This window comes from Dermacentor variabilis, chromosome 4, assembly GCF_050947875.1.
Source record: "Dermacentor variabilis isolate Ectoservices chromosome 4, ASM5094787v1, whole genome shotgun sequence".
In the NCBI taxonomy this organism is placed as follows: Eukaryota; Metazoa; Arthropoda; class Arachnida; order Ixodida; family Ixodidae; genus Dermacentor; species Dermacentor variabilis.
The window spans coordinates 132,718,096-132,736,550 of NC_134571.1; the positions used below are offsets into that span (position 1 = coordinate 132,718,096).

The 18,455-nt window shown below is 46.1% G+C and overlaps 1 protein-coding gene across 1 annotated transcript in view; it reads left to right on the forward strand.

The window, feature by feature from the left end:
- Positions 1–253: 253 nt before the first annotated feature.
- Positions 254–18,455, forward strand: part of LOC142577949 (uncharacterized) — a 65,998-nt gene continuing 47,796 nt past the window's right edge. The window contains exons 1-3 of the mRNA XM_075687386.1: positions 254–526; positions 930–988; positions 10,779–10,794. Of these exons, the coding sequence (XP_075543501.1) occupies positions 947–988; positions 10,779–10,794 (58 nt within the window). The 5' untranslated portion in view covers positions 254–526; positions 930–946. The remainder of the gene's footprint in view (positions 527–929; positions 989–10,778; positions 10,795–18,455) is intronic.

The window sequence follows — 18,455 nt, forward strand, 5'->3', positions numbered from 1 at the left end:
TCAAACTTATTGTTTTGTTTTTGAATGTACAAAACAAGTTTTTCGAAAATTGCGTTTCTGTATGTCATGCAGAGTTACTGCACAATGTTACGCAGTCTATGGACGATAGGTATAAGTTCCGCAACATCAGGGGCCTGCAGTTATCTGAAAGTTCGAGTGAAGTCATATTATTAAGGTGCAGTCCAAAGTTTCAGTGGCTGCATTTACTGGGACATCTTCAACTGGGAGCACAGACCGGCCTTGCTAGAAGTACACTTCAGCTGCTCCGCAACAACGCGCGCCATTTACAGAAGGCATGTCTTCCTGTCTTTCCAAAGCGTTGTTTTTGTATTTGCTGTTGAATAGGGTGAACAATGACATATATATCTGCTCCACTGCATCAGACAAGTATCTTTTCAAGCTGTCCAGCATTCTTGAACATCGTCAACAAGATTCAAGTATACAAATGTGCACTGGGTTCTTTGTTCTCCACGCATAGTCCGGAAAACCGTGCACAACCGGCTGCACACCCATATCTCTATTTATGGTGAGTGGCTTTCAGATCATTATTACCTCCCTCATAACGCATGGTGTATCAAATTGAAAAAAAAAAAAACATTGTATTTGTTATTCGTTCCTATGCCTGCAACCAAATGCATACTTTGCTGCCTCGTGGGTAACTCATGTATTCGGCACTAAAGGAAAATGTATCTCCCACCTGCATTTTTTTAGCTATATATGTATGAACATTAGTAGCTGTCGTAATTGAAGCAAAGGCCTGTATAAATAAATGTGGGCTAGCTTGACGTCAAGACGTGCGAAAGTCACTCACGAGGCATGTTTAGTGGGTAGGTTATGTGCTTTTTTTCTCACGATTAGTACGGGATTCCACTATAACCCAAACCTGACTTTATAAATCATGCAATCTGACAGTACTCTTCTTTCTGCAGTTGGCTGGTTAATCAAGATGGGCTCACTGCTGATGGTGATCGGCAACCTTGGGTTTTTTGTGAGTGTTTATCTATTTAGAATCACAGCCCAGACTACGTTTGCTTTATTTAATAGTGTACTGCTCTTACCTGTATATATTATAGCATTAGGATACAGCTATTCAGTGTTCTCTTTGAGGAAGAAAAGACTTCTTATCCCACCACAACTTTATGAGGAATTGCTTGATCGTTCATTAGCGAAGACACTCATAAAATGAAGGAAAGAAAGAAATGTGGAAGAACCCATCCCACGGTGACTGTGGACGGCAATGTGTTAACATTGAATCAATATAGCGACTCAACGGATGGCAACCGTCTAAACGAGTTATGTGTCAGGCGTGTACTGAAGCCAAACTCCTCTTTTGCACTTCCTTAAGAGGAACGGGCGCCATCTAGTGCAGCCGCCACAAAACCTGTGCGTGGCCTCAGACCTAAATGGCGCAGCGGAGCCTTTGGGCGCCGAGAAACGCGTCATCCCGTAACCGGGCTTCTCTCTCGCGCTTCATTGTGGACACGTTGCCCTATCTAGTGGCACTTGCGAGAAGTTAGCGTGTGACCTCGCAGACAAGAAGCATGGCGCGCCAGTGCCTGCAAACGCTGAAAACTGTTCCCCCGCTTGCTGCACAATCAGCGACCTATACTCAGTGACCCATGTTGGCGAGAGTTTCTTCGAAGGGCGGCACACAACCATTGCATTCATGCCGCAGCTCGATAAATCCCTGGGGTGAAAGGCGTTCCTTGAAAAACGGCGCACACCCAGTGAATTTGTGGCGCCGCCTGCTATTGGGTCGAGTTTCTGTCTTTGGGGAAGCCATGATACGTTGGTTCGATCTCGTTCAGCATCCGATATGTTTAAGGGATCTTCTTCGTCACTGTAGAACGGCACAGTCCCGGCGACACGTTCTTAGTTACTCAGGTTGGCGTCAAAGACGGTCATTAAAGAGCGGCGCAGACCTACTGGAACATACGCAGTGACGCAAGGTGCCATCAAAGACGCTAATTGAAGACCAGCACAGACCGAGTGGCTCGTGCCCAGTTTTCCAAGTCGGCATCAGAGAGTTTCTTGGAACAGCAGTGGCCACCCACTCCCGCATCTACATTGACCCATGTCCGCGTGAAGATGTATCGTGGAAGGGTAACATGTATACACACATCGGCACATTCTCAGCGACCAAAACTTTATCCGATGGTTGGCTCGAAACCCAGTTGCCTCAGCACAGCAGCCTGGCGCGCCAACCATTCGGCCATGGACTACACAGTGATCCAGGTAGTGGGAGAACAGTTAGATTCATAGATAGATGGATACATACTCACATTGATAGATACGTAGCACCCGGAATGGGCATGGAGTACCCAAAGAAAGCTAACGCAATAAAAAGAATACTTTAAACGTATTATGTTCAGTGAGAAGCGGCAGCACGCGCAGTTGAGGTGCGTACCGTGGCAACATTAGAATGGTGCACTTCCGCTCGTCATGGGCGGTCGCGCCCGCAAGCTGTGGACCTGCGCACTTATGCCACAATGGACATCACATATCCTAGCACCTCACTCACTGCTGAATGTCAGGTGGTGGATAAACTTAAGCTACTCGTACACAGTGACGTAAACCACCGGCAGCGAAGGAGCCGACCACCAGATTTAAGGCAGCCAACATTCTCCGTACCACAATAATAGGAAGGTAGAACAGGATCGCAACCGTCTTATGGGCTGTGCCCCCGAGTCGTATGAGGGCGTAGACCAGATGGCGCAAAATTATCAAGCACCTGCACAGAGCTAGAACCACTGCCTCGCCCGAAGCATTGAAGCAGCATTCGCGTAGACGGCGATGCGCAGCCGTCACCTTCGGCGAGGCAGATTGCCAGGCAGTACCGCTATCTTGCATGTCATTGAAGAGCACTCGCAATATGAGACTTCGAAGGGGCAGACCAGCCGCGACAGGACGTGGCAAGCGAAGTTGTTGGTCCACACTGACGCAGAGAGTGCGCTTGTGCAGGAAATCCTTTACAAAAGTCCTTCTTTGCGTCCTTCTTATCGGCGAAGTAAAATCATTGGCAATCTGTATCACCTGCCATTCCGGTATATAAGCACACTCAATGCATAGTTTTGTGCGGTTGCTAAATACATGTACGTGCTTAATCTCAACATGTGGGCACATGTCTTCATGTTGTCATTTCGAAGATGTCATATAATCTCTTTGTTCTATTGACGCTGAAGCTGTATCTCGCGGAAAAGTATTGCGAGGCCACCTTTACGCAGAAAGACAATAGTAAGATGCTCTTCCGTACGAAACGATTGTCTTGTTTCAAAGTAAACGTTTCAGATGTTTGCATCGATCATTCCCGAATAATGTACAAAAAGCTGTCAGTGTTTCTTCTGACGTGTATGTAGGCACGTAGGCATGAATCCCCAAAGATAATATTGCCGCACTTGCTATTTACTGCAATAGCAATTATGGGGATAGTAGTGGTTCTGCTCTATAGTAGTAGTTAGGCCGATATCGATGGTTAGAAGGTCTTCAGGGACGCGAACAACCCGCGCTGGGTTCGGCATCAGAAAATTCACTGACACTCACTTCAACAGTAAATGCGAGAGAAATGCAACGTAGCACCTCTTTTAATTCTCGTATGCAAGATTTAATCAGCGTTCACCATATTGGAAACTCGCTTTGCAGCTCATCCGTCCAACGTCTTCCCTCTACGAGGACCAAAGTGCACCGAATAGTGGTACGAAGCCCACTGTCGTTGGCACTACACCCACACACACACCCACACACACACACACACACACACACACACGCACACACACACACACACACACATACACACACACACACACACACACACACATATATATATATATATATATATATATATATATATATATATATATATATATATATATATATATATATATATATATATATATACGTGCGTTGCCGTATATACTACGTTGCCAGCTTTACGCACTTCACACAACAACACCTTTTTTCAATGTGACACCCCTTACGCTGAAACTGTACTGCATTCAACGAGGAAGTGAAGTGGACGCACCGACTTCGCTGTGTAGCGAATCGAGGTCACCGCGCTGCTTTCCACTGTTGGCATCCGCACTGCGCGCACAAACACTGGCCCCAGTGATGAACAGCTGTGTATATGCAACACCGTGGTTCATACAGCCGGTTGAGCAAAACGGGAAGAAAATATCAAGCCACGGTTATTCAAGTTACGAACGCTGACAGCAATCGCACATCGAGGTGCAACGCTTGCAACGACACCGTAGTTGTTAATCGCCGCGTCATCGTTGCGAGACAGATAAGAGCTGTTTCTACAGCGCACCAACAGCTATGCAGAATTCCGCTTCGCGCAAACCTGAAGACGACCACATGAACGTCTACGCGACGCTAGACCTTGATATGGCTTTCAGTGCGCGTGAAACTGCCAATGTCATTGCGATGTCAATGGGCGGTGTCCAAAACCAAACGTCAATGACGTGCTTACGGCTCTCAGAATCCCTTTCGTTGCAGTCAGTACGCATGATCTTTAGGATCCCCAGAGGGCGCCACCTTATAGAGGGTGCCATTTGGATACCACCTACTATACCCAGACGTTCTAAGCGCGATCATGCCATCGCCGTTGGCGCTGCCGTCGACGTTGTCGTTCTCTCGCACAATCCACGCGCACGCCCGGCACGTGCGTGACGGGTTACGTTTCCAGAGGCGAACAGTTTGCGTTTGGTTTCAAAAGCGATGACGCCACGTGAGTGCATCCTGCGGTCAGTCGGGCATGCCGGAGCAAGGGCAGCGTGCTGGCTTCCGCTGCTGGCGTGCGCTTTGTGCGCACTAACTTTAGCGTTCCTGCTGAACAGCTGCGTGCAGGCGACACCATTGTGATTTACAGTGATCTGGGTAGAACGTTGAGTATACGTCAAGGTAAATATCTATTCGTTCCTTCGGCCTCTGACGACCGTCGATAGTTTTCCTGCGGTCTCATCTCACGCATCAACGCGGTTCCATGTCTGCAACGCCGTTGGCTGTGCCCCATTTTTACGTCCACTTTCTGAAACGCCTTCAGTGCAATGTTAAACCTTGCTATCGCTTGCAATGCTCCACCTTCGGGCAAAACACTCAATTTTATTGGTATAGCAATTATGTGGACAATCCGAGCGAATTTTTGTCAGCGTCGTCGGCATCGCTGTGAGAATCTCCATGTATTTCAGTATATTCATGCTATATGCCAAACATGCTTTATAACATGCGGAATATACAGGTTATACTGCCACACCGTTCTCTTACTAAAGTTGCTTATAACCGGTCTTACATTCTTTGCAAAATTATTCCTCCGAATATTGAGAATGGCAGCCCAAAAACAAATGTGTTGAAACAAAACACCGACAGCGGATGCCTTATATCTGAAATCTTCACAGATTTAAAGATTACTGGCGGGAAACAATAACAGAGCTAAAATTTTATTGGCATGGCTGTGCAGGAGCCCCGAGGTTGGCCCAGGAAGGACCTTTAAAACATACCCGATACGGAAAAGTGGTGGTATAGACGGTAGGAACACATTGGCTTTAATTCAGAAACAAATGAAACTGTCCGATGGCGGGATTCAAACCGACGACCGCTAGCACAACCACTCGTTTTTGATTACTTTAGGTTTACCTCAATTCATACTGCGATTACAGCTACGAGTCTGCTTCGTGCATTATTTTGACATATTGCAATCGCATTCATTATTTTACCCTTATGGTGAAACTGATATTTTTAACGACATCAGCTTCGTTTCATAGTTGCACTCGAAGGCAATTTTTCGTTACAAGAAAGTGATTGAATATATCAAGAATGATGTCTGGCGCAGGATTCAAATTACTGGAATAGACAGCAGGAGACAGAAAGAGCGCCAGACTCGCAACAAATTTTATTCCACGAAGCATCCAATACAGAGGCAAAGACGATACATTCGGGGAGCCATTACACTGGCCGCACGTGAAGGAATGCTGAAAAAATAGTTCCAATCACCAGATAGCTATCACAAGCCAGAGAAACTATCAGCAAACAGAATCAAAACTTTTGAAATTCACTTTTGCGAACTAAAACTGATGGAACGCTAATGAAGGATGCACATTTTTTCTTCATGTGAAAGGATTCTAGCAATTCTCGAGTTAATGCATTCCAATTCTTTCCTTGAAGTCGCGTGCTTTGAAACTGCGGCACGCGAACGCATGGGGCACAGTAGAAGTGCAGGAGTGACACTTCTCCATTCGTAATTGATAAACTGTGTTCTCTTAAAAGGTAATTAGTGCAGAATCCTGTGTGGCCATTATGCACTCTGCGACAGCTGAGCGGTATCCCATAAGAGTGCGACACGCTGCCCTTATAATCGATATACTTCCTGATCTGGTTCGAATTTCTCGGTTGCGATTGGTTCCTTTCCGCAAGCTGCTCGAGGGAGCCAATCGCGGTCAAGCTAATCCAGATAGGGCTTGACCGCATCGAAAGTGGTCGTGTGCCACCGGTATCACATTTTGTGCACACAGCACAACGCAAGAAAAGGTCTGCTTGTTATCGAAAAACGCCTGCTTACTATTAGCGTTGGCATAGCGTTGGCATGAAAAAAAAAACTCTTTCTAGCAAGGGTATAGTGTATTTTCAAGTCAAACTGTCATTCATGCTGAGACAAAAGCCTTACTCTTAAACGCTTGCACGAAGCGATAACATGGTTCATTTATTACTAGTCTTAATTGACCGCATCTCACGAAAGTTCAAACTGCTTCATTTAAAAAAATTTCGATTACTGAGAAAACTGCATTTTTAATTGCTACAGCAGCTATTCACAGTTCTCGCACACTGCTTGTCTTCGCAGATTTGCACACCTGCGGTATATATGAAATGTGTCCATATCGCTTACCTTTTCTGCAGTAGGCCGAAGCGAACACTTGCTGTTTTGTCAGTGTGCGTGCTGCTGAACACCATTCCTATTCTTCGCTTCGCTTTGTATTAACTATTTGTGGCTACCACTTTCAAAATTTATTACTCAGACTGTGGCGAGCTTTTGCGCTGGGATTTCAGCTGGAACAGCAGTAAACAGTGAAATTGTCCACTTGTGAAATGTACGAACATTGTTAGTTTTGCGCAGTGAGGAATTATACTCAGGGAGCAGACCGACCATGGCTTTATCTGCGTGAGGGAAGCAAATCTGGCTGCGCAGTGGCGCCGCAGGTACATTTGCACTGCAAAGATATTGTGTCTGGCCCATGCCTCCTAGATAGCAGGCCTGCGGACTCTTCGTTACGACGTCGGGCTACTTGGACTGGAATTCCTATTGCCAGTCCCACAGTGACGTTATGACGGTAAAGTCACGAAGATTTACCCGGGCACATGCCCCCTAGATTTTTTGGCAGTCGGGCAACGCAGCAATATGTCATTTATTGATGTGCACTGGCCTTGCGCTGTCTAGGAGACGGTGGTCTGGCTCGCCGTGTTCGTAGGACATGTGTAATCGCGACATCAAACTGAAAGACAGTAAAATTTGCAGATACGCGAGTTTATTGAATAGTAAAGGACGCGTATTACAGCGTCGAGGACACAGTTGAGATTTCGTGCCCGGCTGGTGACTTCCTACTCCCCTTCCTATATATTTGTTTCCTCGCTGCGTTAATACGCATCTAAAAAGGAGTTGTCTTGCGCAATCAAATTTCAAGCAATCACTTCTAATCTATACAGTGGACATCCGTCGAAAGGTATGATACTTAGCAACTGTTGTTGACAACCTAATATGCTTTCAATGTTTTAGCTAACATTGTACAACAAGGAAATTGTCGTTGTTTTATATCTTATGTTATATCTGTGGACTTCCGTACATTATTGAGTACTAGGGTTTCTTTCTCAAAGCTAATACTTTATGAGCAGAAACTATGAACTGTTTTCGTACATTCTCTCGTATTTACCACTCCCGTCTCCTGGGTTACTGAGATTGATGATATCTGAAATGAAAATTCGACATATACACTTTAGACTACTTATATGTGGGAATGCGAAAGCGTTATACAGTATGTAGACCTCGGAACGCCATGACCACTCTCATGGTATAACCTCACGACATGGCATCATCTCCTCCCCTTTGGCTGCGCCGTCAAGTGGCCAATGAGCCACGCACTAGGCCATAATTTTAGTCCGCCAGGTGGCTGCGACGTGATGTGTGCAATTACGCAAGCACTAGGCAGAGCTTTAGTCATCAAGCACGAATGTATTTCCGGGAGAACATGCGTTGGTTTGCCGGAATTCATAAAGCGGCAGCACAACATCCTGAGTGGCTCTCAAGAGCAGAGCCGCTGGTGGCTTTGCGCGAATTTTAATTAGAAGCCAGCACAATGCTGGTTGACGACGCCTTCGCCAAATGCACATTTTGTTCTTTGTGTGTTGTTACTGTGATTGCCGAAGGTTACGTGCCGAAGCCAGGCAATAAAGAAAAATATAAGCCGCCGGGGCGTCGGGGAAACGTGCTCCTCTCGCAACCCGAACGCCCGGGTTCGATTCCCACCCATACGGAAATTTACCAAATTTTTTTTCAAAGCCACGAATTTACTTAGCTTACAGAAACCTCCCTGAGGAATTTTACAACCTGAACAATTTTTGATGTCTTTTTACTCTTTGCGAAGTCGGCCATATTTGGCCATGCTGATTGCGACAGGTTTTCATTCAATGGGGCAGATATTGCCTTAGCATTAAATATCAATACTCGTACAACACAACTGCAGTTTTCTCCAAGGTGTGGCATTGATACGAGACAAGGTGACAGATACAGACTTAGCTTATATATGGCGCCGCATTTGCCCTATCATGTGTCCACTGCGAAGCCTCACAATCACCATCGATGTATATTGCAGCCTAAGCCTCGCATTATTTTGGATGTTGTATGCACAGCACCACAGGAGACCGAGAATTCAGCAAGTGCTTACAGCGAAAGCAATTGCAACGTGTTGTCTCACCGAAGTTTGAATCGAAATAAAGATACACATCAGTAGGAGACCAAAGTATGTCAGAACAGTCCCAATATTAAACTGTACTTCAGTCGTCGCTCCACGAGGAGCTATGAGAGCAACGGTGAGAATATGGAAGGCTTTTACCTTTTGAGCATCAGTTGTAAGTTACGAGGATAAACTTGGGACCTTCGTTTGTATCGTGACAGAACTTCTGCTTGAAGCCCAATGGAAGTTTACTGCATCGTAGTATACAACGTGGTTTTACTTCTAGACATCGATAAGCCTTTCTCGTGCTGTCATTCGACACTAAGAGGTGCAGTACTGTTGCTTTTCTTGCTTTATCAGTGACACACGTTGTAGATAAGGCCATCCGGTTGCCACGGTCAGCATCGGCTGTCACTACATTTCACGAGCGTCAACTTCCCTCAATCAAATTTAACTTTCGCGGCACGCATGCTGACTTCCCGCGCAGAGCCTTGCTGGAGGCTGTTGAAATTGCTCGAGCTCGTACGAAACGGTCCGCATATTTACAGCTTCGTTGCGTTATTTCAGTTTGCTTCTCTAGCGGTCCAGTATACAAAACGCAACGTGGTAATCTCGTCCGAAATGCGAAGCATTGATAGCGATATCAACATATATAAATACAGGCAACAAGGGTTTGTAGTTGTTTGGAAAGATACACGTACTAATCAAATTATCAAGCCTCGTGCCATGCGCGCACAAGCGAACATGAGGAGATCTCACTCGAAGACAGCGAACACCCTCTGCCACAACACTGGAGGGAAGAAAAGCGCTGCTAGCGTGGAGCGAACGCTTCGTGTTGCTTCCGTCTTCAACGCATCTCTGAAAGTTAAGAATACGCTTCCTCCAACTCCTAGCACGCCTGAACACATCGCACTTGAATCCACCGCCATATCGGCTCGCCCTGCATTTGCAGCTGCCGGAGATTACCTCTTAGATAGGAAGCGCGAGCAGCGTATGCGCTCAGCCGGGGCATGCGCAGCCGCAGCCCGGCTCCAGGAGGGGACGCGCTCTCCTGCGTCCGCCTAACCCTCCCAAGCGCGTGCTTGATGACGTTGCTGCGAGCTAGTTTACCCCTCGCACACCTGGCGTGCAAAATCACGTGACTTTCTTCATTGGACATGCGTGAAGGCGGTGCGCGTTAAACCGCCCGTCTTCTCCCCTAAGGCTCCCATGCTTTCCCTAGCACCCACTGTATACGGCGCGTGGGTCGCGTTCTAATCATATTGGGTCATTAAACTCACCGTCACCACAGCGACCATGGCACTGTGGCGTTATCAGTGTCCTCGCAATAGAACTTACGATCGTTAGAATCCGCCGCAGGTGCGCCCAGGCTTTTACGCCCTTTTTCTCCAGAAATCCAAATACAAATTTGCAACACGACGTAATCGGGAAGATGCCGAGTAGAATTGATCATTGGATGTCTTTAATGAGGATACTAAACTGTGTGAGACATGTTTCTTCATTTCGCCCTCATCGAAAAGTCGACGCTGCAGAATTCAATGTAACATGCAGGGTGACCTGTTATAGAGCGAAATAGTTGCGTGTTGCTTTGAATTGTTGCAGTTGCTGTTGCTTTAAATTACCCTTTTGTGTGAAGAACATTGAATCTGGTGGCAATTGCTACAATATTCTGAGCGAAAAGCATTGTTTATTCATAGCAATCGCTTTTTTGGTGCAAATGAAACAAGGAGCGAACTTTACAACTTTATGACTTTTCGTAAAGAAATGTATTACGTTCAAGCGTCTAATGAAGTCAATATTGTGATGCACAGTAACACATTTCGTTTATTTCTCTCTTTTATCCAGATAGTCGTCGCCCAAGGTGAGTTGACCAAGGCTGTTTAAATGGTTTCCGTTCGTGCTATACAGAGTGCTTAAAATTAAGTTTTATGGTTTCTTATATATAGGCGCGGGAAAGTATGTGAAATTCACCTACGCAAATGATTTATGATGCCAGGGCCACACAAAGTGAGATGATAAATATCGCTGTCTGCCGACCAATTAAATAAAATTGAATAATGAACTTTTCAGCGACTGCAGTAAGCTGGCGCGTTTGTATAGAAAAGTTAGAGGCACTTGTGATTTTACACAGTTCCAGTTGATGGAATTCTAGCATACCCGTGTTCTAGATGTCTGGCTGCGAATTTTAATTTATTTTCGCATGCCTACGCATGCGAGAAAGTGAGGATTGGCGCAAAGCTCCTCCCTGATGTGACTAGGCTGTTGTGTGTAGCGTTGAGTCTTAAAAAGGGGAGGAGGCACGAGCAACGATGATAACTCTTCCCTCTCGGCTAGCGAAATCTACGAATGACGCCCTGGTGTGCCATACGCAGTCCGCGTCATCCTCTTAAGGGCGATCAAGGACGATAATTTTCCCCTTCTTGACATTGCGCCGGGGCATCACCTTGTATACGCGTTAGCTTCACTGCCATCTACTAGACTGCTTCCGCCACAGCGGCGCTTCTGGAAGGACAATCAAGAAAAACCTTGTTGGGATTGACTGGCGCTGACATGGCTCATTCAACCTAAATGACGTATTGTACCCCAAAATAGAGATAGAAGTGGTTCTTGCATTCACTGAAATGATTGGCAATGCCTCATTAGCGATCCGGCTGTACGCGGTTCGCAATCCAGACCATCCACATCCATCTAAGCCAACCTTCATAAACATCGTTCGGTGCTTTCGCACAACATGGTCAGTTCACCATCAGAGTCAGACCAAGAAAATAGTTGTCAGTGAAGACGTAGACATAGAAGTTCCCGCGTACGTAAGGTTGATGCCGGAAATCAGTATCCCACAGATTGCCGATGAGCGCAGAAGCAGCCTCGGAATAGTCACAAAAAACCTAAAGAAAAGCATACGTTCCATCCGTACCATGTTTGCCTTCCGCAGGACCTCAAGGAGGCAGACTTTGAGAGGCAGCTTGACTTATGCAATAAGGACCTGATCAAAATTGAATAAAAAAAAGAAGTTCTTTCAAAGTGAGTGAGTGAGTGCAGAAGTTTTGTTATGAATGCCTGCAGAACGGTTAGCCTTCCCCTGTTAGGGAGGCGTCACCGTGACGCGGCCATGACGTCTTCACGGCATGTGGCGCCTCTACTTCGGTCCCGGTCGCACTACTCCCTTTGGTCGACCGTGCCTGCCCCTGTTTTGGGGTGGCAGCCTCCCTCCGGTTTCAGTCGGTCGTTGCCTTTCGAGGGCCGCCGAGATCCGCTGGACGGCCTGGGCTTGGACATCTCGATCATAGCACCTCGTTGCGGCCTCGAGCCGCGGTGGGATCGTTGTTATAGTTGCAGCTTCGTGCGGATTCTTAGCACAGTCCCAAGGGATGTGAGCTGCAGTGGCTCTCTCCTTTTGGCACACACAACACAGGTCACTTGCATAAACACTTGGACACACGTGCCTCATCAGCACCGGGGTGAATAACGACCGTGTTTGAAGTTGTCCATATAGAACCCCTTCCTTACGGGTCAAGCCCGGATGAGGTGGCGGCATAGTCTTTCGCTCTAGTCTGTACCACTTCATAATTTCGTTCTAGGAAGTCATTTTGTCCTTGGTTTTCCACCACCACGACGGGTCGACCGCAGTAGCAGCGGCACGGTTGGTTAGTTCTCGCGCTGCCGCGTTCGCCGTCTCATTGTGGATTTCGTTGCCACGATCCGACACATCACTGCCCATATGGGCCGGAAACCACTTTATCACGACACACCGATTTTCACTCGCGAGATCGACTGCACGCAACACACGCGCGGCTTCACCACACGCCCTTGCTCTTGCGTAATTTCTCACTGCTGTCCTAGAATCACAGAGCACAGTTGTGCACTCGGGGTGGGGCGACGGCCAGGGTAATGGCCACCTCCTCGGCTGGATGCGCCCCTCGAGTCCGCACACTCGGTGCTGTTCTCGTTGCACCGGTCGATGTCCCGACGACTGCAGCGTGACTGCATTTCTGCCATTTGGATACTCTGCCGCGTCCACAAACACGGCACCCCTGTCTTTGGCGTGGAGATCGATCAGCGCCTTGGCCCTCGCCGCCCACCACTCTTTGTGGAACTCAGGGTTCATGTTTCCTTCAAAGTGCAATTTGGACAAATAAAGCTCGCTTTTGCTGGAATGGCACCCTGGACGTTCACAACGCCCATTATTAGTCCAAAAAATCCACACTCACTGCGGCACAACAAGCATCAAGTTTTCTGTAGTGTGAATTTATGGGGTCAAACACTCGGGAACAGGATCGTTCGACCGAACTGTTGTTGAGGGCAACCTGAACGGGAAGAAGTGCAGGCACTCAATACTAAGTATTGTCGTCGACAACTGTGTCTCCGATCTTCCTATGAATGACCTGCTCCAGGTATTCCAGGTATTATGCTCCGTCATGGATCCAGGATGACGGAGCTCCGCCACATTTCTCCACTTTCGAAAACACCTGGTGGGACCGTCATTTTTGCATGACAGTGGATTGAAGGAGCAAGAGCGATATTTTGGCAGCCGAGATCCCCTAAACTTTCTCAGTACGACTTTCTTTCGCGGCTACATCAAAGATGCACTTTAAGCAAAATAGCCCACTGACGCTAATGGCATGAAGAACAGGACACTAGCTGTTTAACTAATTAACAAAATTATAACATGACAAAGACTCAAGACTCCGTACAATATGGACGCAGCCTGAGATCAGTGAGAAAGAAACTGGGCATAGGACAAACCAAGATGTATGCACTGAAAGATAAGCAAGGTAATATCATCAGCAATCATGAAGGTACAATGAAAGCAGCGGAAGAATTCTATACTGATCTCTGCACTACCCAGAGGACTCAGGAGTATTCTATTCGAAACAATTATGAACAGTATACAGAAATTCCTCCTATAACTAGAGATGACGTCAGAAAGGCCTTGCAAAACATGAAACGGGAAAAAGCGGCAGAAGACGATGAAATAACAGTTGATTTAATCAAAGGTGGAGGTGACATAAAGCTAGGACAACTGGCGGTTCCCTATACGAAGTATCTATCGACTGCAAAGGTCCCAGAAAACTGGAAGAATGCAAATATTATACCAATCTCACAAAAATAAAGGAGACGTTAAAGAACTTAAAAATTACAGGCCCATTAACTTACTCCCAGTATTATATAAAATATTGACCAATACTCCAATAAAATAAGGGCAACACTGGACGTTAGTCAACCAAGGGAACAGGCTGGCTTCAGGAATGGATACTCAACAATGAATCACAACCGTGTCATTATTCAGGTTATCGAAAAATCCGCAGAGTACAATAAGCCTCTCTATTATGCTTTCATAGATTGCGAAAAAGCATTTGATTCAGTAGAGCTACCAGCAATCATAGAGGCATTGCGTAATCAAGGAGCACAAACAACTTAAGTACACAGCTTACAAAATATCTACAGAGATTCCACAGAGACATTCATCATCATCATCATCATCATCATCATCATCATCATCATCATCATCATCATCATCATCATCAGCCTCGTTGCCGCCACTGTAGGGCAAAGGCCTCTCCCATACTTTTCCAACTATCCCGGTCATGAACTAATTGGGGCCATGTTGTCCCTGCAAACTTCATCTCATCCGTCCACCTAACTTTCTGCCGCCCCCTGCTACGCTTCCCTTCCCTTGGAATCCAGTTTGTAACCCTTAATGTCCATCGGTTATCTACCCTCCACATTACATGTCCGGCCCATGCCCATTTCTTTTTCTTGATTTCGACTAAGATGTCATTAGCTCGCGTTTGTTCCCTCACCCAATCTGCTCTTTTCTTAACCCTGAACGTTACACCCATCATTCTTCTTTCCATAGCTCGTTGGTCTTTTCGTAAGCCTCCAGGTTTCTGCCCCGTACGTGAGTACTGGTAAGACACAGATGTTATACACTTTCATCTTGAGGGATAATGGAAACCTGGTGCTCATAATCTGAGAATGCCTGCCGAACGCACCCCAGCCCATTCTTATTCTTCTGATTATATCTACTTGCCCTAAGTAGATGTATTCCCTTACCACTTCCAGTATCTCGCTACCTATCGTAAGCTGCTGTTCTCTTCCGAGACTGTTAAACATTACTTTAGTTTTCTGCAGATTAATTTTCACACCTACCCTTCTGCTTTGCCTGTCCAGGTCAGTGAGCATGCATTGCAATTGGTGCCCTGAGTTACTAAGCAAGGCACCGAATCGCAAGTTACTAAGGTATTCTCCATTAACTCTTATCCCCAGTTCTTTCCAATCCGGGTCTCTGAATACCTCCTGTAAAGACGCTGTGAATATCATTGGAGAGATCGTATCTCCCTGCCTGACGCCATTCTTTATTGGAATTTTGTTGCTTTCTTTCTGGGGGACTACGGTGGCTTTGTAGCAGCTATAGATATTTTTCAGCATTTCATTCAGCATAATCAGGGTGTAGACGAGCCGTAGCTCGTCTACACCCTGATTCTGTAGTACCTCCATGACTGCTGAGGTTGCGACTGAATCAAACGCTTTCTCGTAATCCACCTTAATTCTACACAAGAAAATTATGTATGAAGATACCTATAAAGAAAGGGGTCGGACAAGGAGACACAATCTCTCCAATGCTATTCACTGCATGCTCGAAAGAAGTATCGGAGCTATTAAACTGGGAAGGTTTGGGAGTAAGGATAGATGGCGAATACCTCAGCAACCTTCGGTTTGCCGATGGCATAGTTCTATTCAGCAACACTGCAGACGCGTTACAACAAATGATTGAGGACCTTGACAGGGAGAGTGTGAGAGTGGGCTTGAAGTTTACTATGCAGAAGACCAAGATAATGATAAATAACCGGGCAAAGGAAAAAGAGTTTAAGGTAGCAAGCCAGCCTCTAGGTTCTGTGAAGGAGTACGTTTACCTTGGTGAACTAATCACAGGGACCGCTGACCATGAGAAGCAAATTTTGGGAAGATTAAAAATGGGTTGGATCGCATACGGCAGACATCGTGAGCTCCTGATTGGGAGCTTACCGTTATCATTGAAAGGAAAGTATATAATCAAAGCATTTTACCGGTGCTGACATATGGGGCAGAGACTTGGAGACTGACAAAGTAGCTTCAGAACAAGTTAAGGACTGCGCAAAGAGCGATGGAACGACGAATGGTAGGCATAACTTTAAGAGACAGAACGCGAGTGGTTTGGATCAGAGAGCAAACGGCTATAGACGATATTCTAACAGACATTAAGAAAGAAAAATAGCGCTGGACAGGTCATGCAATGCGCAGATTAGATAACCGTTGGACGATTAGGTTGACAGAATGGATACCAAAAGAAGGGGAAGCACAGTAGACGACGGCAGAAGCCTAGGTGGTGCGACGACTTTGTTACATTTGCGGGTGCTAGTTGAAATCGGTTGGCGCAGTACAGGGGTAATTGGAGATTGCAGGGAGAGGCCTTCGTCCTGCATTGGACACAAGATAGGCTGATGATGATGATAATAATAATAATAATAATAATAATAATAATAATAATAATAATAATAATAATAATAATAATAATAATAATAATAATAATAATAATAATAATGATGATGATGATGATGTGCGAGCGTCGGCCCAGAAGTACTACGCAGAGTTATCGAGTCAACGCAAGAGCGGTTTATGCTTTGCGTTGCTGCGGAAGAAAGCATTTTGAACTTGTTTAAAGCATTGACATCTCGGCGGGTGTCCTGTTCTATTCGAAAGTGAGATTGTATATGTGGTCCCTTACCTGAAGCTGTACGCTGCAGAGAAAGCCAAGATAGTACGCATTACTACACGGGTGTATAAGCAAGCCTTTGGACTTCCGGCAAATACGTAAAACAAGAAGTTTCTGGTGGTCGGCGTTCACAACTCACTAGACGAACTTATTGAGGCCAAGAGAGATGCGCAGTATGAAAGACTTACATCTTAGACATCTTAGAGACGTATCTTAGATGACATCGGAATAAACTTTGAAGCACAGCACGAACTTTGGAGAGACATCTCAAGGAAAATGAGGTAACATCTCCACATACCCTCAATCCCCAGAAACATGCAACGGGAGTTTCACTAAGACAGAAGACTCGCAAGAGCGAGAGCTCTCCACAAAAGATTCCGTATTGCCAGGGGCGTCGTCTATGTGGACGTGGTGGATTACGCAAATAAACAGAGTATGTCGATAGTTGGTACGAGTCCAGGGGGTGAAAGAAACAGGAAAAGCGCAGGTGGCGGAGGAAGCTGTTTTAGCACTGGCAATAGCCTCCACAATCAACAAAGCAACAAAATCTCAATAAAGAAAGGCGTCAGGCAGGGAGATACGATATCTCCAATGCTATTCACAGCGTGTTTACAGGAGGTATTCAGAGACCTGGATTGGGAAGAATTGGGGATAAAAGTAAATGGAGAATACCTTAGTAACTTGCGATTCGCTGATGATATTGCCTTGTTTAGTAACTCAGGGGACCAATTGCAATGCATGCTCACTGACCTGGAGAGGCAAAGCAAAAGAGTGGGTCTAAAAATTAATATGCAGAAAACTAAAGTAATGCTTAACAGTCTCGGGAGAGAACGGCAATTTACAATAGGCAGCGAAGCACTGGAAGTCGTAAGGGAATACATCTACTTAGGGCAGGTAGTGACGGCGGATCCGGATCATGAGACGGAAATAATCAGAAGAATAAGAATGGGCTGGAGTGCGTTTGGCAGACATTCCCAAATCATGAACAGCAGGTTGCCGTTATCCCTCAAGAGAAAAGTATATAATAGCTGTGTCTTACCAGTACTCACCTACGGGGCAGAAACCTGGAGGCTTACGAAAAGGGTTCTACTCAAATTGAGGACGACACAACGAGCTATGGAAAGAATAATGATAGGTGTAACGTTAAGGGATAAGAAAAGAGCAGATTGGGTGAGGGAACAAACGCGAGTTAATGACATCTTAGCTGAAATCAAGAAAAAGAAATGGGCATGGGCAGGACATGTAATGAGGAGGGAAGATAACCGATGGTCATTAAGGGTTACGGACTGGATCCCAAGGGAAGGGAAGCGTAGCAGGGGGCGGCAGAAAGTTAGGTGGGCGGATGAGATTAAGAAGTTTGCAGGGACGGCATGGCCACAATTAGTACATGACCGGGGTTGTTGGAGAAGTATGGGAGAGGCCTTTGCCCTGCAGTGGGCGTAACCAGGCTGATGATGATGATGATGATGATGAATAGCCTCCACAGAGGCTAACATCGCAGGCAGCGACTCCAATGCAGCCGTCAAGAACTATGCCAAAGGAAGAATCTCGCCGGAAGCGCTAACAATTTTAACCAACTTTCGTGAAGATCAAGACATTCACATTCTATGGGCACCCGCACATGCCTCCTTTCCTGGGAACGAAATAGCGCACAACCTGGCTCGAGAACTTATAGGCCGAGCAGGTGACATGCAAATACTTGGAATGGAGAGACTCCGGATAACCAGCTTTAATGAGATCACCAAACACTATTAATTTGGAAGTAACCA